Source organism: Argiope bruennichi, chromosome 2 (genome assembly GCF_947563725.1).
Source record: "Argiope bruennichi chromosome 2, qqArgBrue1.1, whole genome shotgun sequence".
In the NCBI taxonomy this organism is placed as follows: Eukaryota; Metazoa; Arthropoda; class Arachnida; order Araneae; family Araneidae; genus Argiope; species Argiope bruennichi.
The window spans coordinates 24695918-24723443 of NC_079152.1; the positions used below are offsets into that span (position 1 = coordinate 24695918).

The following is a 27526-nucleotide window of genomic DNA, read 5'->3' on the forward strand; positions in this document are numbered from 1 at the left end:
ATTATAAAAGTAAAAAAGAAAAAAATTCTATAAAAATGTTTAACGAAGTTATTAAAAACTGAAGCATGAACAAAAATTCATGTTATAATAAACACGAAGTTTTGAAATGTACTCAACAGTCTCTTATAAATAAACTTGAAGAATCTTAAAAAATGAAACAAAAGTTAATATTCAGAAGAAAAATTCATATAGAAACTCTAAACATTGAAGAAAATGAAGTTTCAATTTAAAGCTTTATATAAACTAATATGCCTTTCATACAGAGTTGAAACGTTTTTTTTTTCTTTCTTTCTAAGAAAATGAATAACCCAGTTTAATAAAACCAAGTATTTTTTTAAAAATTTCAGTTATGAAAGCGTATGTCTATTATGTAATTCAATAAGAATTTTGATAAAGATTACAATATAAGTTATAAAAAAATGTTACATTAAAAATGCAGTAAACAATAAATATTCATTTGTTTGAATTTTGTTGCCTCATTAACTTTTATTTTCTAGATTTAAAGCTCTTCTCAGTAATGAGTGGGCAACAGAAAAAATTATTGAAGGTTCTGACCCTGTGGAAAATATTGACAAAGAAAATTATATAGAAGAAATAAGAGATGATCCGTTTCTATTACAAGAACCAAGTTTTGAACCAATTATAGTTGAAGCTGATGTGACAGAAGAACAAATAACTGTTTCAACAATTAAAGAACTTCAAGGAATACAAATTTTTGATTAAAAAAACATTTCTGAATAAATGTCACATCAATTACAATAAATTGAAAGCAATTAATTTGATTTTTTTTAAACTGGTTTTATTTTATATATTTATTTTATAAATGAAATAACTTCTCTCCGAGAATCCTTTAAAAAGCAAGGAATAATTTGACTAAACAAATAACTTGCAATAGCATTTAATTTAAAATTATATACAAAAACAATGTATAAATATAGTACAGGCTGCATCGTGAGTAAATAAGCATTTAATTTAGATATTAGTTAGGAAATATATAAGCAGTTCATTCACTAGCTGATATGCTCTTGGAAGTTTCCTTTAAAACTTCTGCAGCTGCTTGATATTCTTCAGTTTCAGCAAGTTCTTGTTCATTGTCCTGATAAAAAAATAACAATACAAAATGAATTATTATTCCTAGTTAAACAACAAACTTTTCAATAATTAAAAAACATTAGTGGGACAGTCATCAAATGCAGAAACCTTTGACTGATTAAAATATAAAAGAATAAATCTACTCTTCTCCACCTCCCAAGAAAAAATCAACAACAGGTGGCCAGCATTTCTGCTATTTGAATTTCCGTGGCATTTTTCAGATGTTTCTAGTATCTTCAGAATGATGTCACTTTATTTTATTCTTTTTAATTATTGCACACTATGTTCTACTCTTTTAACTAAAATCAATGAAAAATAAAATTTAATTCTCATAAAAAAACAAAATAAAAAAATCATCATTTTCACTTAATGAATTTCAGAAGCTTCAATTATATACCCTCCCCCCCCCTTTATTTGCAAATATATTAACCAATACTAGAAGATACATGGCCATTGAGATAAACTGATATCTTAGCCAACCAGTCATATTTCAGAACTGTTTGCCAAATTTACTGAACGTGAATGAAGTGCAAAAAAAGTACAAAAATATATGCACATTGAAGGAGTGCTTAAAGATGAAATGATTTTCTATGTAATGATAGAAGTAATAATAAAGTTATCAAAAGAGTAACAATCTGAAATATTTGATAACAAGGACTATCATTTCTGATATGAATTGTGATAAGAAATAAGTTACACATATAAAATATGCTTCTTTGAAGATATAATTGAGGATACTTTCCCCTGATGATAGTTGAAATGATTTAAAAAAAGCTTTGAGATAAAAAAATCAATTCACAGCAATTTAATGGAGCTCAAAATCAAATGAGATAGCAAGCAAAATTAACAAAACTTATAATTAAAACAAATTAAGCTATCTTTCAAAATTAGATATATGAAGCAAATCCAAGAAGTCATCAAATTCAAGAACCAATAATAAAGACAGTTACTTTCGTTTCTATATAATGAAGCAAATTACACAGAAATAAATCAATAAAGTATATATAATGAAATATGTATATCTAACAATAATTTGTGAAATTTTCACACATTCAACACTTTCCTCTTTACTAATCACAAACAATATGCTTTAATATACATTGATTACACTATGTCAGAAGTTGATATAAAAAGACATACTACTTCAATCACTATAGGCTTTCTCTAAATTGTAAAAAAAGACAAAACAAGAAAAATAAATAGGATAATGCTTTATTAAATTACAATAATTAAATATCATTGGGTGCAACAGAATTTGCAAAAATAGTCATATGGGAACATCATAGTTTTTTTTTAACAAATTTTAAACAAACAATGTGATTTAATGTTAATATATTTGCTGTGTGAGAAATCAGTTAAAAATTTTAAACTTTGAGTCAATGACAATAGGAATAATATAAAGAGATGCTGAGTATAGAAATTATATATAGGATGGTTCCTCGAGTAAAATTATTACAATAAAATAAATTATTAGATGCTATTTCATTATCTAAAAAGTTAGCATTTCCAAGATTTTATAATTTTTCCTTTGAAAAAAATTATAGTTTCATGCCATTATAAGCACAATAAAAATATAATGAAATTTGATCAGAAAACAGACATATACTATTATATTATATGGCTAAATATGTAGTTTATCATATTTTGAGCCATTAACTGACAATATCTTATTCTCATTAGAACATTATTTGGGATGATTCCTTTTATGACATATGAATGTTGCTTTAATGTATATAAATCACAATCATTATGAATGAAACAGTTACGGGTTATAAAACAATTAGTATGAGTTATAAAAATAATATGTTAAACATAATAACAGAAAAAAGGAAATAGGACTGATACTGTATAAATTTTGTATGCAATATTATAATAATTCTTACATTAAATAGAATCTGAAGAATTTATAAAATTGTATATTTTTCCATAACGTTCTGCTTTGTTTCCTAATGCATAAAATTAAATAATTAGCATATTTGCACACAAAATAATTTAGTAATCTATATCTATTTTTTAAATTGTAAACAAAAATGGAAAATGAATTATGATTAACACCATATCACCAATTTTAACTTTTAAATTGTTAGTATTTTCCCTCTACATTTACATTTATCATATAATTTGAACATAAATATGTGTTACATAATAAAATATAAACAAAAATACATATGTATATTCAATTTGAAATAAATAGTTTATTTTAGAATAAACTTTATTTAAAAAATGATGTGAAAGTATTTAATTAAAAAAAAGGAAGCAAAAGTAATAAATGACAAGAATCAAATTTTGAAAAATTGTAATTTTAAAACCATTAAAAATAAAACCATTTCACCAAGATGACCGAGTAAGAATTAATAGTATCAAAAATTTCATTACATGCACTAAAATAGATACTTTTGAAAAAAATCTTTCTATCAGTTGTTAAATTATCTTTATCTCATCTCTAAGAGGTACCTGTATATTTGGATTCATAATTTTGAAACTTAATTTATAATTTAGCTCTAAAGGTTTATTCAATGAACTTTAATTTCACAATAAATCAATCAATAATTCAAAAGAACTTCAGATCAATTTTTAAAAAATTTACCAAAATTTCTTGAAGCTCATTATACGCCATCTGATACCGCTTCATAGTATTTGGAACCATCATCAAAGATTCCTTGATTACTTCCTCCTAAAACAGGTTAATAACAATCTATTTTATTGAACATATTAACAAACAGACAGATATATTTTAAAAACAACTTTGAAAATAAGTAAATGAAAACTGAAAGGAAAAAACAGTATTCCTAAATACTGAAGATTAACATACACTATTTCTTGATGGAAAAAATTGTGATATTCTAGCAACTTTAGTTTAAAAACCACTCTTTATTTCCATAATCATGCAGTGAGAATCTAACATTGTAAGATTTTCAATAAAAGTAAGTCATTCATTCAGTCATGAATTCAAAATTTTGTAATGATCTGAAAAATCTATACAACAGTTGCCTTCCACAAAAACATTCTACAAGAGTTTACTGAGAATTACATTACAAACTAAACTACTGTAGCGCATACTAACTCCCATGATGTTTACATTTAAAACTACAGTACTACAATACCTCTTGAAGAATATATACTTCTAATAAATATCAAAACTATCTATTCTAAGGATATAATTTAGGAATCAGGATATCCAGTTTGATTCACCCTAAATAAAAACAATGGTGCTGAAATAAACTTGTTATGAAACAAAATTAATCTTAATCCTTAAGTGTGGAATTCAAAATATGATGATACTAAGCTTATATTCATGTAACATAAGTATATTGCTTTATCCTATTCTTCAAAAGCTTATAAATGCAATCCAAGTGATATTCAGAAAGAAAGAACTTCAATATTAAAAAACACATGTGGGAAGTTGATAATAATAATAATAAAACTATTTCCTTTTTAAGTATTTATTTAAAATTTGCAAAAAACACAAACATTAAAAAATTTTTTAAAAATTCAAAAATTATGTTACATTAAAATATAATGCATTTTTAATACATTGTCTAATATTCTACACTAGGAAAATAAAAACAAAAAAGTAATAAATATAAAAAAAAAATCCTTCTAGACATTACAATTTTTAGACTATGTAAAATTAAGACATCTAATTGGAAAAGTAAATGAAAACAAAAAATAAATCTATCGTATGCACAAATGACTGAGAGAAGAGGTTTCAACAATGTAAAATTAAGGTACCTGTTTTCTGATTAAGTAATCGTCTTCTCCTGTAGCTTGCATTTTTTCAAGCTTAGTCTTTTCTTTTTCAGCTTCTTTTTCATACATTAATTTTTCTTTTGCTAATCTGAAAATAGAAAACAACTTCATAAAAATGAATATAATTTTTAAAAAATATACACAAAATAATTTTTAAACTCTAATGCTAATTTTTTGAAAAAAAAAAAAAAAAAAACTTATTCTATGCAAATATACATGTAAAAATACTACAAAATATATGTTTTTCATAGAATAAGAAGGGAAAACAAAAATGCAGGAAAGCAAAATTTCTAGACTTTAAAGCATAAAAATCCTAAAACTTTGCAAAACCTTAGTGTTATTGATGAAGACATATCAATTTAAATACAGATATTTAACAAAAAGTAATACACCAAGGATATTTTGAAAGCATAAAACTAGGAAACAAACAGCAACAAAAACAAATTTCAAATATAACATAAATAAATATATAATAAATAATGATATAAAGTAAATTTAGATTTTAAAAAGTTATACTGATGCCAGTACTTTGGCTACTATATAGATCAAAGTTTTACTAGACAAATTTGTAAGGAAAACTCAAACCCATAACTAATATAAAATTGCAAGTATATTACTTGTGTACACAAGATATAAAAGTAGGAAATAATGAACTATAAATGATTATTTTAGAATCTGCTGTAAAATAAATAGACAAAAACCAAACGATTTTAAATAGATGGTTTTGTTTATTTTTTAATTAAAATCCTTTTATATTTCTACAAACAAAAGTATTACGAGTTATATTTTTAAAAAATCAGTATGTAATGCAGTACAATACATATTTTAGATTCAATTGTTTATTTTCAATAGACTTATAATATTAACTTTTCTTTAAATTACCTAATTTCTATTATACAGTTGCTACCTTAACAATTAAACCTTGATGAAAAATGGATAACATAAATATTATGAAATATTTCTTTACTTTTTTTAACATCTGGATAATTAATGTAACTATAATTTCTAGAAAACTTTAATCGTACAGACAAATCTTATACGAATATCTACACTTTTAGTTTAATTTAACCTGTACCTGTAAATCAAGCATGCAGAAACCCGAGAATGAAAATTAACAATAATCCCAGTAATCCTAATATGCATCTACTTCTGCTTGCCTATCCAAAATTCCAATGCCCTTAAAAATTCTCTAAAGCATTGATTATTCCAGGAAAAAATGTGTATTCTTTTATATGTGTCCCTGTTAAATGCTCTATGCATTAGGGTAGATCAAAAACTTAAAAGTTTCCATAACAAATTATATTGGATATGAAAAGTTGTCTCACTAATATGATTGTGGAATTTTCTAAAAATTCTGCACTTCATTTTCACTGTCTGCAAAAACCTCAAAATTATACTTACAAAAAATTTCATATGTTTAAAAATTATGGGTTTGGCAGCAGTCACTTGTAATTACATTGGTTTTGGTATATAAGATGCTGTGAAAAATATCCCTTTCAGGAGAACAATTTATAATGTACCAAAAAGTCTAAAAACAATGACTATTAATAATGTTGATCTACAAAATCATAAAAAGAAATTCTGCAAGGGGAAAAAAATTAAAAGTTCAAAAAATTGAATTTGTATTCAATCTGGAATATTCTTAAGCTTTAGCTTTTCAACAGCTTTAAAATAGAAGTTAGAGAAGAAAATGTAAAAATGTGTATCATCATTGATAGAATTACTCCAACCTGTTCCACTCCCCAAGCTAGACTAGAGTTTACAATAAATACAAGATCATTCAGTATTGGTTCATGATCTTGGCAGCAAAAATCTACTAGAGAAAATTTTTAACTAATTATTGATAAAATCAAACCTTAAAGAGAGATTCAAATCCAGATGTAACTTTGAAGAACAATTGTTGAAGAAAGGAATCATTCCTTTAATATACACTTTGACAGAAAGATGAAACTATGATGATAGAAAAAATAATAGATTGTCATCTAGCAACGGAGAATATATTTCAGATGATCAAAAACCAGCACCCTAAGCTTGTGTAACCACTTTCTGGATCAATACAGAATATCAAAACAATAATACTGGATTTCTTCACTAAGCAAAACATCTAAACTAATAATGACTGTGTGCAATGAGAACTGTTATTAATACAGGATATTGTGGAATTGTTATATGCTTTCTCAAAAAAGAAAAAAGAAAAAAAAAAAGGAAAAGAAAATTGCAAAATTCCCTTCAAAAGATGATTTATCAACTTCATTTTAGCTTATATTAACCAAATAACTGCAGAATTTATTTTATAAAGCCTCACTAGTCTCTCTTTTTAAAATGATGATACCCCATGCATGCATGAAACACAACACAAATGGTTGCATAGTAAATTTTGGACAAACTCATAATGAAGTGAATAAAATCTCATTTTTATTAAATACAAAATTACATACTGACAACAACAAAATGAAGATTTGGATTAATGCATATACATATCGAATGAACTTAACTGATTAAGATATCTGAATGAAGATTTGGACAAACTAATATTTAGACTAAAGAATCTTTAGAGCAATTTGCAGGATGTTAATATTATTAATTAATAAAACTTTCTAAGAATATATGCTATAATTTTAATACAGACCAAGTACATCAGTAGGATATTGTATAGTTGAAATTTCATTACACAGTTTATGACAACTTGCAAATAAAAACCTTGGCAAATAGTCACAAACCAGACAGCTCTCACAACTGCCAATTAATGATTTCATTTTTTTTAACACAAAAATCTAGAAGTGTTAAGGAGATTATTAAATTCAAAACTAAATTTTAAGCATTGTTGTTTTATTTATAAAATTTATATTAATTTTATACTAAATGTGATTTTACCATCATGAAACTACTTTTTCATCTACATCCTTTTCAAGTTTCTCACAAAACATACACAATGAATTGTAAGAAAATGTATACCAGCATTTAGTGAAATTGTTTTGTTTTTTTCCCCCACATAAAAGAAACAAATTTATTACTATGCTCATTGGTAAAAGACCTCATAGGGTGTTGAACTTGCATAGAATTCTTTTTACAAAGAGAAGAAAATCAAAAACTCATCTATTTGTACTTTGAAAACCAACGAAAAAATTGAACAATTATTGGAAAGCTTATTTTGGAATAATTATTGGATTATAATTAAAGATAATTGTTAATTTTGGTTACTTAGGCAAGTAAAAAACTAACGATAAAATTATAATTACAGAAAAGAGTTGCTAAAAATAGTACAGAATGTTTAATAATAAAATTTTGAAAGTAGGAAAAGAAAACGAAATGTAAAAATTCTGAAAAAATTCCCCATTGATATTCTCAATATACAGTTTTTGCCATTCAATACTAAATGCTAATTGAAAGAAAGAACAACTTTTTTTTTAAACTGATGTCTTTTCAATTCACCATACTAAATGAATGTGTTAGGTGAAATGTGTAATTTATACAGACATTCTCTATTGGATAATACATAAGTTTATCCTTTATTTTTTGCCAACTCATTGTTAAATATAAATTGTACTCTATATATTACATGTACATTTCAAATTATAAACTCATCCTGAATAATAAACCTGTCGTTGTCTGAACTGGCAATCATTTTTTGTCACCCTGAAGCACTCAAATTGCTTAAAATGCTATTTGAACCAGTTGCTTTATTTCTGTTAACACTACAGCAATAAATTATTTTTACCACAGGAGACTGCTAGTTGCTCTTAAATTGAATTATATCTGTATATGTTCAGAAGACATATATTATTACTAAATTAAAAAGTAAATGTGACAGATTTGGCTTGCACCTGCATAGACTAATTTTTAAAACAATTGCAGTATGGGTACATTAGTATGGAACATTATCAGGATACATAAAATTCGAAGGTACAGATTTCCTGTCAAGGCAGGCTTAATTTCATTACAGAATCAGTCATGTAAATATGCATTAAAAAATTATGGAAGTATCACAGGTTTCAATAATACAGACTTGTAAGTTTGCACATTTTTATACAGCCAACAATCCAAATTAAATGAAAATGTGAAGCTTTGAAATATGAAGTGAATGAAATTTGAAGCTAATGAAAATGTGAAAAACCAAGCTTTCAGTCATTTAGAATTCACCATATATATTTATAAATCCAAATAAAATGGGAAGTTCATATTGCATTGAATATCCAAATAACTGAGTTAATCTCTAATAAGTTCACTATTAATGCTTAAAGCAAAATTGTGTACTTTAAATTCTTTTTAACTTTTAGAAATACTTTGAAAATATCTCTTAGTGGAACAAACTTCAGAAAATATAGACAAATTATTTATCCTCATCATAGTTGTCTTAATTATAGAGAAAATGATGTACAATTTTTCTTTTGCTGCAAACAACACAGCTTCTGCTGCAAAATCACTATATTATTTTAGTAATTGTTAACATCAAAATGTCCGGTTTTCTAGATTTCTAATTTAAAAAGCTATAAATAGTGAATTTCTGGGTATAGGTGGACAATTTAAAATAATCGTTTTAAAGAAAACTACAAAAAGAATATTAGAAATATATCTCCATTTTAAAAATTCGTTTTAGCAAACTTCACAGGACAAGCACAAATTATCTTCTAATGACAACTCAGAAAATGCTGTTTTGTTTTGATTCATATCAGAATTATTGAAATTAACCAGTGATATGTTTATTCCTTCCGAAATAACTACTATTTTCTAAATTCATTATCACAAATACCTCAATTTAGATTTTCAATCTCGAAAATTTTATAAACAATTGAGCAAATTAAATTGGTTATATATAAAAGGATTATAATATAAATTTAAAAAAATCAAATAATAGTAAACATGAAGTAAATACATAGCAATCCTAAATTAAAAATAAACAGAAAAGAACTGATGTTCATTGATTTCATGTTATTTCTCGACAAACTAATATTAAACTACTTAACACTAAAAATACATATTGAGGTTTACAGAATACAGAAACTCACAATCAAACTGATTTTTTTTAAGTTGGAAAGCTAATTTATTTCTCATCTGATTTTTTTTTACGAAATTTTTAAAGAGAAATAAATTTTGAATGAAATGAAATTTTAAATAATTAATCTGTTCAAAAAAAAAAGTAAAAGGTAGGCAAACTGTTATCAATTTCTTTTAAAAAATCGCACCTACCTCTTGACCACACCTGTTTTTATTTTAATTTGTTTAATACGAGGATCTGCCATGATTGAGTGACAAAGTAAAAAAATCAAAAAAGCACAGTTAAAGCTTTAGGAAATATCAAATAAATCTGCAGGTATTTAGATTTTTGGAATACTTTTTCAAAACTTCGTTAGGAAACCGAACACACAATTCGCCGCAACGAAACTGGAACACAAAATCAAACTCGCGAGCGAGATTGTATTACTTCAGTTCAATTCAGTACTATCTCGATTAAATTCTACGGTATCATGGTGGTAAAGTTGCAGAATTGAAACAGGAGGAAACAGTTTGCCTTGTTCACGATGAATTCACTCTCAGTGGGGAAAAGAAAATGAATATGCGACTAAGAATGAGGAATATTTTACGAACGGCTTTTATGTAGTAAATATAAAAAAGTTACAACTACTAGTGATCAATACTTTTCAAAGAGAGGTGTGATTCGAATCCTTCATATGATTTTACTGATGATATTTCGATTACAGGTCCTGAAGCAGGGACAATACCATAGAGCTGAGATATTAATATATCATCTCTATATTTATATATCAGCTCTATGGACGATACGATCTGTTGAATGAAAGCTAAAAAACAAGATTTCAGTCATGCATAAGGAAAGTCCCGTTTCGACGGCTAGTTATATTTATAGCTATGATCGTAAATCTGTCATCTGACTAGAGATGCATAATCCACGTTTTTTTTAATAACAAATAATTTTTCAGTTGTTATTTTTAAATATTTGTTCCAAATATCTTTTATTTCAATCCTATTATTAATTAAAAATTATCAATTAGTATTAAATATAAAATTTATTAATTTTAATTAATACTTAATTAACTATTTTAAATAAAGCGTAATTGAATTAATTTATATATTTAAGCTTACTTTTTAATTTTTATTTTTTTCAAAAATATTTATTTAATTGTTTGTTGGAGTAAAGCATTTTCTGAAAAGTTGAATTTAAAAAAGTTATTTCTTTAAAATCTTTAGTTCTATAATCTGCCAATAGATGGCACCTGCAGAGTGAACCATCAGAAAGTCATGTCACAAACAATTATAAATTATATTTATGGGATAGTCTATTGTCAAATGTGAATATCGGAAAGTCAAGAGGAGCGGTTATCATTAAACGGAGCGGTGATTTCACACTTATGAACACTTTCCTGTGATAGCTCCACTTTCAGTGATATTATCCAATGATATGATAATTTCAAGAATAACCGGTCCATTCACTTTTCAACCCATTCACACCCCTCAGGGGCTCACCTTCTTTAGGTGAGTACGGGTGTCCCAATCCCGAGGTTCCCAGGGATCTTTACTCCCTTTATGTTTACTCCCCACTGCGCCTTCTGCTGTCTCCTTTTTTCTTCTATCCCTCGACGGCAAGCGAGGGAGCTCTCCATGAGAAGCTGTCGCCGCTCTGTTTGCTTCTTGCTTCTCATGGACAGCCAAAACCCCACGTGTTTGCCGTGAGTGGCGACCCATTTGAAAGACGGGTGGTGCACTGTGGTCCCCGGTGTATCAATCGGCTGGTACCTAGTCACCTGAGTGGCTAGTCTGCTAGGGATCAAGCGAAGGAGCTACTCCTTGGGCTTGGCGTTAAGGGTGGTCACTGTCCCCGGGGGTAGCTCCCAGCGTATAGGTACCGATTAGCACTAGGGTAAGTACCGAGGTTGGAAATATCCAGTGCCGGTGGCTGCCTTCCCTTGTTGGGCTCCGTGGTGGGCGGTGCCGTCGGACCCGAATCACTGATCATATCGTATGGGGCCTAAAAACTTAAATCAACAAACTACACGGAAAAATACAGAAAAATATTACGACCATTTTTTTGTCATCAAAAGACTTTCTGAAAATAAAGAGACATTTCACACGGTCTCTCCGTTCCTTGTAGAAAAAGCCGTTTCTGGAACACTTGGGGAAGTTTCTGCCATTCGCAAACTTCGTTCGGGAGATTTGTTGGTGGAAGTTAATTCTCGAAAACAATCTCATCAAATTCTCAAACTGAAAGCATTGGCTACAATTCCCATTTCTGTAAGCGCGCATACATCTCTTAATTCTTCTAAAGGTGTTATTACATGTGGGGAGTTATTTAATACATCAATTGAAGAAATTACAAATGACCTAAAACCTGAAGGAGTGATACATGTACGCCGTATCTCAATTCGGCGGGATGGACAACTCCTCCCTACAAAGCACCTCGTTCTTACCTTCCAAATGCCTACTTTGCCAGAAGTAGTTAAAATAGGATATATGAGATTGAAAGTGCGTCCTTTTATACCTAACCCTCTGAGATGCTTTCAATGCCAACGTTTTGGGCACTCTAAGATCGCCTGCCGCGGGACACTTACTTGCGCCCGTTGTGCAGAGAAAAGACATGATAGAAAGCAGTGCACCTCATCTGAAAAGTGCGTCAACTGTGATGGCGAACATACTTCCTTTTCCAGATCATGTCCACGTTGGAGGTTGGAAAAAGAAATTATAACTCTGAAAACAAAAGAACAAATTTCTTATCCAGAAGCGAAAAGAAAAATCGAGGCACAGACACCTTCCCCTGGGGTCAGCTATGCATCAGCTGTTAAAAAATCATATTGTAAAAACTGTTCATGTAAAAATTGTGTGCAGATTGTTGCTGAAAAAGTTCCTCCCGCAAAAACATCCGAATCTGATACAGAACCTTCCACAAACAGTGCTCCTGAATCTCACGATCCACCGAAACGTAAACCAAAACCAAAGCCTCCACGTGCTCTTAAATTAAAGCTTTCGAAACACGGCCTTTCACAAGAAATGATTTCGGAAAAATTTAAATCAAAATTGAAAAAATCCAATATTCGAAATTCGGTTGCTCTGGGACTTGCAACTACGGGGACAGTCCAAAAGGATTTACCTACTATTTTTGGAGGATTGTCCAAAAGTCCTGATTCAATTGCTCTCCATCCATCCGACGAAGAGGAGGATGACCTTGAAATGAGTTGCGAAATAACGCCAACTCAAACTAACGCCCTTTATAATTCCCACGCTAAAAAACTCTCTTAATGGGTACCTTTCTCTCGTGGAATTGTCGCGGCATTCGGACAAAGCTAACTGACATCAAAGCTCTCATTAATAAATCAAATCCTGTTTGCGTAGCTCTTCAAGAGACATTTTTGAAACAAAATATTCACTTCAAATTAAGAGGTTATAATTGTGCAAGGAAGGATAACGAAACTGGTGCATCATTCTCTGGTGGAGTGTGCATTTTAACCTCCAACTTTTATCCCAGTACTATCCTTAATCTACGCACTAACTTGCAAGCTGTGGCTGTGCAGATTCATGTCAAATCCTTAGTCACGGTCTGTTGCCTTTACTTGCCTCCAAATGGGGTTATTTCGCAGGACGATTTGAATACTTTGGTTGATCAGCTTCCAACTCCTTTCATTTTGCTTGGTGATTTTAACGGGCATAGTACTCTGTGGGGTTCGGATAGCACTAACTCCCGTGGGCGACAGATAGAACAATTCATTTCTGATAACTGTCTCTGTCTGCTCAATAACAACGAAAAGACATACTTTCATGAACCCACTCGTACTTTCCATTCCCTTGACCTCGCTATTTGCTCTCCGGCAATTTTCCCATTATTGAATTTGGCAGTTGAAAGCGATTTACATAATAGTGATCATTTTCCTCTTGTCATCTCTCATGATGATAATAGTAATTTGATGCAAAGCCCACCAACATACATTTTCCAAAAAGCAGATTGGGCTACATTTACTAAGCTTGCATTGATTACAGAAGAAATGATTTCATCTGCCGATATTAGTGAGGCTGTCCAAAATGTCACTGATTGCATTATTAAGGCCGCTGATGCTTCAATTCCAAAGCGTACCCCTCTTCCACGCAAATTTCGCAAACCATGGTGGAATGATGAATGTCGTAATGCTTATAAGGAACAAAGAAAATGTTGGGGTATTTTCCGCAGGTATCCTACCACGGAAAATCTTGTTGCATTTAAAAGAGCAAGAGCAAATGCCCGTCGAATTCGGCGCCGCAGTCAAAAAGAATCTTGGCAAAGTTTTATATCCACCATCACTTCCAATACATCTAGTGCACAGTTGTGGAAGAAAGTTAAAGCGGCAAACGGAATTTATAAAGAATTCGCTTTCCCCATCTTAAATACAGAAACGGTTTCATATTCCTCGCCACTTGATATCACAAATGTTATTGGAGAAACCTTCGCTGATGTTTCAAGCTCTGTTCCTAATAATCCGACTTTTCGTGCGATTAAGAGACAAGCTGAACAAGTGCCTTTGAAGTTTAGAACCCGCATGGTCCTCTCTTATAACAATATCTTTAAGATAGTGGAATTAAGGAACGCTCTTTCTCGTACTCGAGATACTAGCCCAGGTGTCGACGGGATTACCTACAGTATGCTTCGACATTTAGACGAAACCTCTCTTTTGCACCTCCTGTACTTGTTTAACAGAATCTGGAGTGAGCAAACTTTTCCTGAACAATGGTATGAAGCCATTGTGATACCTATCCTTAAACCTGGGAAGGTTCCTACCAATCCCTCAAACTATAGGCCAATTGCTTTAACTAGTTGTCTTTGTAAAACGCTCGAACGCATGATAAATGCTCGTTTACTCTATGAACTGGAGAAAAATGGGTATATTTCACCTTTCCAAAGTGGTTTCCGTCGAGGACGTTCTACCAGTGACAACTTAATTATGCTTGAATCTCAGATTCGGAATGCGTTTGTCCGGAGAAACCATCTAGTTTCTATATTCTTTGATATAGAAAAGGCGTACGATCGTACGTGGCGGTATGGTATTCTCCGTGCCTTAGGTGATTTTGGTTTTAAGGGTAACTTGCCAGTTTTTATTCAAAATTTTTTAAAATTTCGTACATTTCGAGTCCGTATTGGTAATACATTTTCTCATCATTTTATTCAAAATGAGGGTGTTCCTCAAGGAAGTGTTTTGAGTGTCTCCCTTTTTATTCTTCATATAAGCAAAATCCTTCATGTTTTGCCATCATCGGTTTGTGGAACATTATATGTGGATGATTTACAAATCTCCTGTCAGGGGTCTAACATGAATTTAATAGAGCGACAACTCCAGAGAGCTGTTAACAAACTTATTTCATGGTGTGACGAGAATGGGCATACTCTATCCCCTGAGAAGAGCCGTTGCGTACACTTTTGTCGGAAACGGAGTCTCCACCCTGATCCTGTGATACAAATTCGAGGTGCTGATATTCCAGTTGTTGAAGAGGTACGTTTCTTGGGTGTCATATTTGACCGGAAACTCACTTTCCTTTCGCATGTCCTTCACTTGCGAAAGAGGTGTGAAAAATCCCTCAACATCCTAAAAGTCCTCTCGACTACCAGATGGGGGGCAGATCGAACATCTCTACTTCGTATCTATCAGTCTGTTATTCTATCAAGAATTGATTATGGATGCGAAATATATGGTACAGCTCGTTCTAGTGTTCTCCGAAATTTAGACACAGTACACAACAGTGCTTTGCGTATCTGTTCTGGAGCCTTTCGTACATCACCAGTTCATAGTTTATATGTGATTTGTCATCAACTTCCACTTCATCTGAGACGAAAAAAATTATCTGAACTATATTTTTTCCGTATTGAATCTTTCATCAATCATCCTATTCGTCGAGTGAATTTACCTATTGGTTTGGGACGATTATATAATGCACGTCCTTCTAATATCCTACCTTTTCGTGAAAGGATAACAAGGACTTTCGCTGATCCAGGAATTTGAAATCTGCAGGTTCATAATACTACCGCTTATGCTTTGCCACCCTGGGATATCCCAGAAATATCATATCTTAACCCTTTTCTCGCTTATGACAAGTCTACCACTTCATCTGTTGTCTTTCAACAACTTTTTCTATATCACCGCAATGAATATTCTACACACATTCCTGTTTATACGGATGGCTCAAAGACAGCTTATCAAGTAGGTTGTGCTGTCGTCATTGCTGAGGACACAGGCAGCTTTCAGTTGAGTACTTTGTGTTCAGTTTTAACTGCTGAACTAATGGCAATTATGATTGCTCTTGAAAAAATGTCTAACCTCACTTACCACAAATTCTGCATTTATTCTGATAGTATGAGTGCTCTGGAGGCCCTCAGCCATCCTCATACTAAAACACATCCACTAGCTGTAGATATCCTACATCTTTGGAGAGATTTGCAAGCTCAGAACTACCAAATTTTATTTTGTTGGTTACCTGGCCATGTTGGCATTGTTGGCAATGAATCTGCTGATGCTGCAGCAAAGACAGCATCCACTTCTCTACAACGAGCTATTCCGTACACAGATTTAAAAAAATATATTTCTCAACGTATTTTTTATTTATGGAAAGAATCATGGGATTTGCAGATTTCTAATAAGCTGCATTCTATTCAGCCTGACATCACTTTGAGGCCGGTAGTTCCAGTACGCGAGTTGGACGTCAAATTGACTCGGCTTCGCATTGGCCATACTCGCCTCACACATAAACATCTTCTATTTGGTGAGAGATGTCCAGTCTGTAATGCGTGTGATGTTAATTTAACTGTTATTCATATTTTATCAGAATGTCCAATTTTTAATTCTCATCGATTACGTTTATTCGGTAAATCATCTTCAAACATTCGTGACTTGGTGGGAGAACATCCCCACCCAAATATTTTTACTTTCTTGAAAGAAATTGGTGTTTTCCATTTTATTTAACTTGTTCAATTTTATCAACCACATTTCTTGGTTTCTGCAAATTTTACTTTAACTTTTTAGAACTTCACTGAATATTTTTTATCTTCAACCATATGTTTGGCGCAGCATAGCCAGATATGGCTCTTGTGCCACAAAATCAGAAATAACCATAACCATCAACCCATTCACAAAATTTTGCTTTTTCCCTTTATTCCTGTTAAGGTAATGAGAGAATACATACCCTGAGGAAACAAGAAAAGAATGTTTTGTGTTTCTGGCTTTTTTCTCTCCTTACCAGGGAGTGTTGGGGATCATCCGATACCCCTCTTTTCTTACAGAAACGTCGGCTGAGGCAGCATAATGTCAATAGAGGAAGTTTCTCCTTTACGGTTATAGGTTGAAGGAAATCCGCGACTCTTTTTATTCCTTAACACGTACACATATTTGCCTATGGCAGATTTAAAGATTTTACATTAATATCGTACATAAAATTGAAATCGACTGATTCCTTCAATGTCTTTTTGGTAAATTCACCTAAGAATGATTGGTTGTATATTAAGCATTATGAATAAAATATTGATATTTTTCAGTGCCCAAGGTAAAAATATCAATAGTGAGGAAACTTGAGATTAATTTTACTTGAAGTTGCAGTTTTTTATATTTCTATCTCATTTCTGCTGTTTTTGATAACGAAGCATTGCCTAGTGTTTATCATGAGGTTTCATGATATATTAACCAGAAAATGATTAATTTTATATTAATAAAATGAAAAGAAAATTTCTTTTTTTAAAAAAGTTGATAATTTTCCACGCATTATAAGACAGAGAGGTCTCATATTCTGTTTTCGTTAAATACATTTTGAAAATAAGTTTAAAAAAAATGATATCGTGTAAATATTTCTCATACAAAATACAAGATTTTATGGATGTGATTTCATAGATCGTTCTAAAAGAAACCATTCATTTCTTCTATACAATTAGAAAGATTCATTAGATGTATGATTTTAAGCATAATTAATTTTATGTTCATTTTATAGGCGTTTTGTATTCTTAAAAAAATATTTTGAAAAAATATAATTTTTTTTTAATCTAAAATGTATGTTTTAAATCTAATTTTTAAGGATGGATGATGTAATTATATTTATGCATTGCTGTGAAATGCGGTTCTTTTAAAATTGAATTTCTCCATTTCCTACACTGTTTAACATTTGATACATTGTTTACTTCGTTTAAGCATCACAATTGGGCAAAGATATTGATTTCCCCTTCTGCAGATTTTCAGCCCAATTGGAATGCTAATTAATTCCCAGCCACCCGAAAGCAGTGTCAGTGTTGCTTATCGCGTCGAATTTTCGCTATGCGGGAAGAATAGGTCCTTCTTTTTTTCGATTTCTGAGAATAATTGATATTGTCTTATAGTTTCAAAACGCAGCAAATCTGTGTGGGAATTGGTAATCTGTTGTTTTATATAACATTGTATAAAACTTAAGTAAAAAAAAACCATGTTTATAATTTTTGCTTTGATAAGGGTCTTGTTGTAACAAATTAATCCAGCGATCTTGCATTTTATCTTTATTTTTTCACATTAAGTTAGCTAAATTATATTTTAAAAACATTTTAAATTGAAATCTACAATAATCACAATCAAGATTAGTGAATCAAATATATTCGCCAGATGTTTTCAAAAGAGATTCTTAAAAAACTATCAGTTTAATATTTGGGGAACAATGAAATGGAATTTTTCTGATTACAATTTTTTATTTAAAACAAAAACTTGAAATGATGTAAGAAACCGAAAACAAAATAAAACTGCAAAGATTAGAAAGTGTAGTGAAGAAAAAACATATTCAAGCCTCAACATGTGTTTAGTAATTGCCTGTTTAAATGAGAGATATTAATCCTCCTTATGAGATAATGTTTTTTCCCCCTCAGAAGTCGATTCATTATCTTTTAAAGTTTAATATATATATTTTTTTATGTTTTCATGAACGATTTATCCATTATTTTTTTATAATACGAAAAACGAAGCATTGATTCTTGTTAATTCGCCAGTTCTACGCACACATTTAATGTAATTCACAGCACAAATCAGGTGGCAGAGACTTTAGAACAACTCCATTTTATTCGCGTGCTTTCCACTCTCTCTCTCTCTCTACACAGCCACTCTCGCGTTACAGAATTATTTTCGCTTCACTTTGGGGGCGCCACCATACAATTATTTCACAACACCGAACATCCACCCCCGGGTTGAATGATACATTCAAAAACTTAAAAGTAAACAACAACAATACAAATGAACACATACCACTTAATACAATAAACAGTATACAACATTACAAAAACAAGAAATACTCAATTTATCAAATATACACAGTTGAATTCACACAAAAGGTAACAAGTATAATACTCAAAAACAACCAGTGATCATAACACAAAGATAAATTTTCGCACAAATTACTCATTTGAGATGGGTAAAATACAAATTTTAGTATTAGGACGTTTAAAAACTCCATTTTTAGTTTTCACTAACACTACTCTGATTTTATTATCTTTACCATAATACACTTCAAGAATTCGACCAAGAGGCCAGTTACACACAGACAAATTTTCTTCTTTCAAAATTACCATATCATTTATTTTTACATTATTTTTCTCAAAAAACCATTTATTTCGATTTTGAAGTGTACTTAGGTAGTTATTTGATCAAAGGTAGGTAGGTAGTTATTTCCAAATCTGTTGTACAATTTTTGTTAGTTTTTGCCATACCTTTAACCTGTTATCAAGCAGTTCAGTTAAACTCGGTTCAACAATTGCTGAAATCGGACGACCAACAAGGAAATGACCAGGAGTCAAAACATCAAAATCGTTAGGGTCACATGATAAAGGGTAGAGGGGACGTGAGTTGAGAATTCCCTCAATCTGGTTAAGAATCGTTAAAAATTCTTCATTAGTGAATTTTAAATTACCCATAATTCGCTTTATATGATATTTGACGGCCTTGACTCCAGCCTCCCAGAGGCCTCCATGATTTGGTGCTCTTGGTGGAATGAAACTCCACTCAACACGTTCATCACACAAAAATTTACTCATATTATTGTTACTATTACTCAGAATTTTTCTCAGTCTCTTTAACTCTAATTGTGTGCCTACAAAGTTGGAAGCATTGTCTGAAAATATATGTTCAGATTTTCCTCTTCTACTAAAAAATCGTTTTAAAGCCGAAATGAAGGTTTCGCTAGGTAGATCTGAAAATAATTCAAGGTGACATGCTTTTGTGACCATGCACACGAAAACACACACGTAAACTTTATTGAAAACACCTTTTCTCTGATTAGGATATTTAATCCAGAAATGCCCACAGAAATCTACTCCCACTTTGTTAAAAGGAAAATTTTGAGAAATTCTCTCGGTTGGCAATTGACCCATAATTTGTGAACAAGTAACGGGTTTTACTTTAAAACAAATTGTACAGTTATTAACTAATTTCCTGCACATATTACGACCATTTAAGGGCCAGAATCTCTGTCTAACAATAGACAATAAAGTTTGTGGACCTACATGCAATTGTCTCTTGTGAGTCAATTCAAGAATCAAATTAGTTAACTTGTGATTCTTAGGAAGAATTATTTGGTGTTTTTTGTCATAGTTTAAATTACTATGTGCCAGTCTACCTCCTACTCTTAGTACCTTTTCAGAGTCTAGAAATGGAGAGAGATTTTTTATCTTACTTTGAGGGCTAACCATACCCTTAGTGGGCAAGTCCTTTAATTCTGATTCAAATTCTACCTGTTGCACCAACTTCACAAGCGTAGTTTCCGCTCGTTGGACTTCGGATATCTTCAATGGTCCAATTTGTTTGTTAAATGGTTGCTTACAATTATCGATGAACCTATAAATATAACTAAGAACACATAAAATTTTTTGGAAATTATTAGATACAGAAAGAATTTTGTTCAAAAAACTATTGTTCAAAGTCACAGCCAAAGTTTTTCTCTCAGACGATTTTAGTTCTTCCTGACACACACTATCATCACTAAGTATCGCGTCATCATTTTTAGGGACAATGTTTTCTTCATGTAGAAAACTCGGTCAGTTCCACCACTTCTCACAGTTCAACAGTGAGTCGGCGCTGATGCCTCTCGTTAGAAGATCAGATGGATTGTCCTTTCCAGGACAATGGTGCCACGTATCTTTGTTTGTCAAGGATTGTATTTCCTTCACACGGTTGGCGACAAAGACTTTCCATCTGCTGCTGGAACCTTGAATCCAACTCAAGGCTATAGTGGAATCTGTCCAAAAGTGGTTGGTTGCTGGTATTTTCTCACTGAGGACTCTTGATACTTCTTTTGCCAATCTCGCAGCAAGTAACGCACCCATTAATTCCAAACGTGGAAGGGATAATGGCTTTAGAGGAGCCACATGGCATTTTGAAGCTAAAAGATACACACAAATTTTGTTAGGAGTTTTCAGTCTTAAATATGAGACAGCTCCATACGCTTTAATGCTAGAATCGGAAAATATGTGTAATTCACACTCTGGGGGATTCTCACTATCACACTCAAGGACATATCAAGGAATCTGAAGTTTACCTAAGAAAGACGCTTCTGAACACTGTTCAAACTTCTCATTAACATCTGGTAGTAACTCTTCTTCCCAGTCTGTTTTACTTTGCCAGATTTCTTTAAATAAGATTTTAAATCTTATAGTGAAGGGGGATACAAATCCCATTGGATCAAATATTCTACCTGCGGCCATCAACAAGAATCGTTTAGTATTTTTCCTTTTTAGAAGGAAGTCCAATAGACCTTTTAAATTAAGACTAACATAGTCATTTTGAGGACTCCACGAAAGTCCCAAAACACGATGTGGTTGGTTCACGAAATCGTTAATATTTAAATGGTCGAAATGTTCTGTCTGCCATTGTTTCATTAAATAACAGTCATTTGAAATCCACTTCCGCAAATTCATCCCTGCATCATCCATGATTTTTGCTGCTGTGTTTGACAAGTCAAATGCTGATGATACGTCGTCTTCACCAGCGACGAGATCGTCCACGTAAAAACAACTATCGAATGTCCGCACAGTAACGGGATATTGTTCCTTATATTTCTCAATATAGGTTTTTATAGTTGCGGCCAATAGAAATGGAGACGAGTTCACACCAGAAAGAATCTATACACTTGAACATCGTTTTCACTGTTAGCCACAAGAAACCTAACTGCGTCTTTATCTTTTGGAGTCAAAGAAATCTGGAGAAAGGCTTTTTGCATATCAGCTAAAATGGCTATTTTGTTCAAGCGAAAGGATATCAACAAATCAAAAATGTTTGGATTTAAATTAACTCCCTGATGTAAACAATCGTTCAGCGATAATTGTCCTATTTCATGTGCACTAGCATCAAAAACTATATGTAATTTTGTTGTTAGAGATTCATTTTTTATTAAAGATAAAACACTGGGTTATTTGTTGAAGCAAACGGATTTGTTACCCTCTCAATTATCCCCTCATCTAGGTAAGCCTTTAAAACTTTACAATACTCAGAATACAACACCTTATCATTTTGTATTTTTCTCATAAGACTGCTGAGTCGTCTTTTTGCTAAATCAAAATTATCGCTCAACTCATTACTATCTCTTTTCCACGGGAGTCCCACCTCATACCTACCCTTTTTAAAACATATATTTTCCTTAAACAATTCTAAATTCATGTCCTCCTCCCTAGTAATACCTTCAGGACACCTATTGATTCTAACTCCCAAAAGGTCTTTAATGTTGTATTTAAATCACTATCTCGAATTAAACCATAGTGAATTTTGTTATTCACCTCCTCATCTACATTTCCGCTAGCGACATATCCGAACACTGTATTTTGCAAAAGTAGTCGAGAATCTCCTGTATAAATTTGACCTGGCCTAAGCAATTCATAAAATATTTCCGCGCCTAATAAAACATCAATTTTTCCAGGAATATTAAATCTGTAGTCTGCCAACTCAATATCGTTAGGTAAATCAATTGAAACATTAATCATTCTTGACGGAATTAAATCGGTTATTTTTTTGACAACTAGCAAATTAAGCTCTTTTTTAAAACTCATATCAAGATTATTTATGGTTGCCATAACACACCCATTAACCGTCATTGATGAATCATTTAAACAAGATACAAGTAAATTAATTTTCTCATTCCTCAACTGCAATCTATCCGCACAATCCTTCGTTATAAAATTTGACTCGCTTCCTCCGTCTAGGAGGCACCTCACTTCATGTCTCGCGCCGTATCTGTCTCGTATAAAGCATCGCACGGTACTCAATAAAACTGTTTTTGTTTTGTTTTGCAAAAAACTCGTAGCTACTACTGATGCATTTCTCTCGCTCTCAATTTGGGGGAAGGCAATATTTGCTGACCCTCCCTGACTCTGACTGACGTAAGCATGTGCATTTGGATTCAACGGCGTCGAATCATTGGCTCCTGTTGCTGTTTGTGTCTGGGCAGAAGAGTTATCTCTTTTGGGATAATGAATTAATCTATTGAGCGGTTTCCCACAAAAACAATTTTTAGCTCTACACGGCTTGAGGAAAAACATTTATAACATAAGCAATTAGTTTTCACGATATCTATTCTTTCGTCAACGCTAAGAGATTTGAACACAGGACACAAATACAGCGGGTGGGATTCCTTTGTTTTACAACTATTTACAATGCATTTCGCATTTTTAACGGAAGACAGATAAACACTTGAAGTATTTTTTGACCCACGACTATTATTTTGATTACTGACATCATAACGCCGCGGTTCATATTTAGATTTATAATTAGGTATTAAACTTTGTTCTCCTTTAATTTATCCCTTCGATGATATGAAAATATCGCATTCTCTGCCTAACTCATGTGGTTTAAGCCACGTCTCTCCTTGTTTTACTCCAATATGAGTAGTTAATTCTCTATCTAACGTCTCGATTATTTTATCTGATACTATTAATTCACAAATTGATTTTAAGTCTTTTACCTCCCGTAACTGACAATAGTATTCAAAGGTTGCACTCAATCTAGATACGAACTGCACATAACTTTCATTGGGTAACCTTTGCGCCTTTTTAAAGTGATTTAGACATTCTTGGGGTGTTGGTTGAAACCCCTTTAACACTATGGCTTTAAGTTTATCATAATTACTCAAATCTTCTTCTCGAAGATAAACCATTAAATTACACGCTTTCTCTCCAAGGATATTTAAAAGAATTTTGGGTTTTAATTTCTCGGGAACATCTTTGGTTTTAAATGCCTTCTCAATCGACTGAAAAAATAAATTAAATGACTCGGCTCTCTGAGGAATCGGAATAGTTAGAGTTTTAATACTCTTAATCAAACTCTCTACATTACACTCTGTTCCGATTGTTTTAATGTCATTTTGTGATGGCTCACTCTCTCGAGATTGTTCAAGCAATTTTGCAATTTCTAATTCCCTTTCTAACTGGGGCAGTTTAATTCTCTCAAATTCTAGTCGATTTTCGTTTTCTAATTTTTCCCGCTCAAGTTTATCTTTGCTCTCGTTTATTTCCTCAAGTACACAGTCAACAATAGTTTGATACGATTCTTTATCTGTTTTATGAATCTTACTCTCCTGTATTAACTCTCTTAAATCTAGAACTTTAGCATTATCAGGTATAGGTAATTTTAACTCCTCGGCAATAGCCTTTAACTCCTCTTTTTTAAACTTAGTAATACTCATTTTCACAAAAATTAACTCAATCACAAATGAAATTAATAAAACACAAATTAATTACGTCTTAAAACACTAGATATAACAATATCAATATCATAAAATTTGAATAACTAACTTCTCACCAATTAACAATAACAACTGAATCTCAATGAAACCCAAACTTGAACTCTGAACAACACAAGACTATCGCTTTCGTTTTCAATTAATTTTCGATGCACTATTTTCAAAATTTTTGTTCTTCGGTCCCAGCCACCTCCGGCTCGACGGACCATGTTAATTCGCCAGTTCTACGTACACATTTGATGTAATTCACAACACAAATCAGATGGCAGAGACTTTAGAACAACTCCATTTTATTCGCGTGCTTTCCACACACTCTCTCTCTCTACACAGCCACTCTCGCGTTACAGAATTATTTTCGCTTCACTTTGGGGGCGCCACCATACAATCATTTCACAACACCGAACAATTCTTGAAAATGCAATGCCCAAAAAACTCATTAGGAAATTCTGGCAGAATCCATTTTCCTTAAGTTGATTTCTAAATTTACCTACCATTGCTATATAGACAGATAACCTCTGTTTCATTCTGATAACTACAGATATCGATGATAATCAAGAATAATGCGATATCTTCCATCATCATAATATAATTTTCTGGAGGACTGTGATAAATCAGATTATTTATCAGTATTTTAATCCAACATGATTTTCGGAAATTATTTTATATCGTTATTTCCAGAACCCGATACGCGAAAGTTGTTCGAAATAAAGTAGATATTTATTTCCTTTATTTGACAAATTTTTATTTTTGGCAATTTATTGCATCTCCTAGAGTTATATTTCTGTTTCTAAAGCGTCCGTTCTTTTATTTGGGGAAAGAAATTTAGGAAATTTATTTGGAATGTTATTTAAAATTTTTCCTTTTTTAACAATTAATTTTTATTACTTTTTCCCAAAATGGTCGCTTATTTTTTTAAAAAAATATTTTAGTTATTTTTTTCCATTATTTTTGTAGTTAATATGAATTATTCCAAATCATATATTTCAAAAATAAAATTTGCATTAAAATATTTCTATATATAATCGGAATTTCAGGAGTCAAATTGATGCACACGCGCAGAATTCATTCCTATTATTAGCATTGTGCTTTTATATCAGATTGGCACCGTATTTAAAACTTTTATTGGATATCCGAATAAGAATTTTAGACCATTCAGACGCTCTCGACTTGCGGTACTTGGTAGCAGTATCGGCAGGGTGTGTCAAAGTTTTTTGCAGGTCTTCAGTTCGAGTCTCGAACGCGACAGATATTTTTATATATATTTCTTTTTTAAAAAAAATTTATTTTAGTTATTTTTCTCCATTATTCCTATAATTACTATGAATAATTCCAAATCATATATTTTAAAAATAAAATTTACATTAAAATATTTCTATATATAAACAGGAATTTTAGGAGTCAAACTGACATATATGCTCAAAATTCATTCCTATTATTAGCTTTCTGCTTTTAGATCAGATTGACACCGTATTTAAAACTTTTATTGGATATCCGAATAAGAATCTTAGATCCTTCAGACGCTCTCGGGTTGTGATACTTGGCGGCTGGATCGGCTGGGTGTGTTGCTGATTTTTGCAGGTCTTCAGTTCGAGTCTCGACAGCGACAAATGTATTTATATATTTTTCTTTTTTCTTTTTTTAAGAATTATTTTAGTTATATTTCTCCATTATTCATATAGTTCCTATAAATTATTCCAAATCATATATTTCAAAAATAAAATTTACATAAAAATATTTTTACATATAATCGGAATTTTAGGAGTTAAATTAACGCATATGCGCAGAATTCATTCTCCATATTAGCATTGTTCTTTCATACCAGATTGACACCGTATTTAAAACTTTTATTGGATATCCGAATATGAATGACCCATCAGACGCTCGCGGGCTATGATGCTTGATGGCTGGATCGGCAGGTTGTGTTGCTGATTTTTGCAGGTCTTCAGTTCGAGTCTCAGAAACGAAAAATATTATTATATATATATTGATAATTTTGGAAAAGTGATTAAAATTAGAGAAATAGTCATACAGAAATGAAATCGATGTCACTGAAAAGCTAATATCTTAAAATTTTAAAATATGTGAAAATAATTTATTTTCTAATTACATGTTCTAAAGATATGGCGGAAAAAAACCCCCTAAAATCATTCTGTTCTTATTCCATTCTTTTTAGAGGTATATAATAATTTTAATAGCACATTTAACCCTTCTATGTGCTTAGAAAGGTGTGTACTAAATTTCGTTCAATTCTGTTAAGGAGTACAGAATTGTATATGTTTCAAACAAACATTCAAAGGGATATTCCATTTTATATTTATAGATTAAAAGTAGAGTAGAACGTTTTTATTTTCAATCTTTAATTCGACAATTTAATTCTTTCAGCATTCTGAAAACTCATTTAAGCACAAGTATTTATTTCCTTCCCTATTCCCATTCATTTAAATATTTTTCAGAAGCATTTTGCATTAATTAAAGTGCCTTACTAGAGCTCATATAAAATAAAGATGATTTCTTAATATCTAGCTTTCATTTTTTTTCTTAATTGATAAATCAACAAAACATGTATATATTAGTTCGGACAGACAAACAATTTTATAAATTTACAAAACAAATATAATATAATTGATTATTCTAATAAAAAGTATTTCATTTGAAACAGAAATAAAGAACAGTCAAACCTGATTTGTGGGGCCCGTTTTTATGAGATTTTATTTCTCTGCGTTTTTTATGGTATATAAATTTCAATGGAGTTGGCATTATAACGTCATTGTAATATTTTCAATCAGTATACATATGTACATTAATACAATGTATATAAGTATACAATATATGTATAAATCACGTCAACTAATTCAAATATTCCAAAATAAAATAAATAATATATTCCAAAAATAAATCAACTCTTAAAATCTTCAAGTGATAAAAGAGATTTTGAATCAGTTTATCATTTTGAATCATGAAGACATTACAAACTACATTTGTCATCCATGAACCTCGT

At 31.2% G+C, this 27526-nt stretch overlaps 1 protein-coding gene across 1 annotated transcript; it reads right to left on the bottom strand.

The window, feature by feature from the left end:
- Nucleotides 1-882: 882 nt before the first annotated feature.
- On the bottom strand, nt 883-10257 carry LOC129961576 (tubulin-specific chaperone A-like). Its single transcript, XM_056075074.1, has 4 exons — nt 10030-10257; nt 4825-4930; nt 3680-3766; nt 883-1096 (listed from the first exon to the last, which is right to left on the bottom strand). The coding sequence occupies exons 1-4, from the start codon at nt 10080-10082 to the stop codon at nt 1004-1006; spliced, it is 339 nt and encodes a 112-aa protein (XP_055931049.1). The 5' UTR covers nt 10083-10257; the 3' UTR covers nt 883-1003.
- Nucleotides 10258-27526: the final 17269 nt, after the last annotated feature.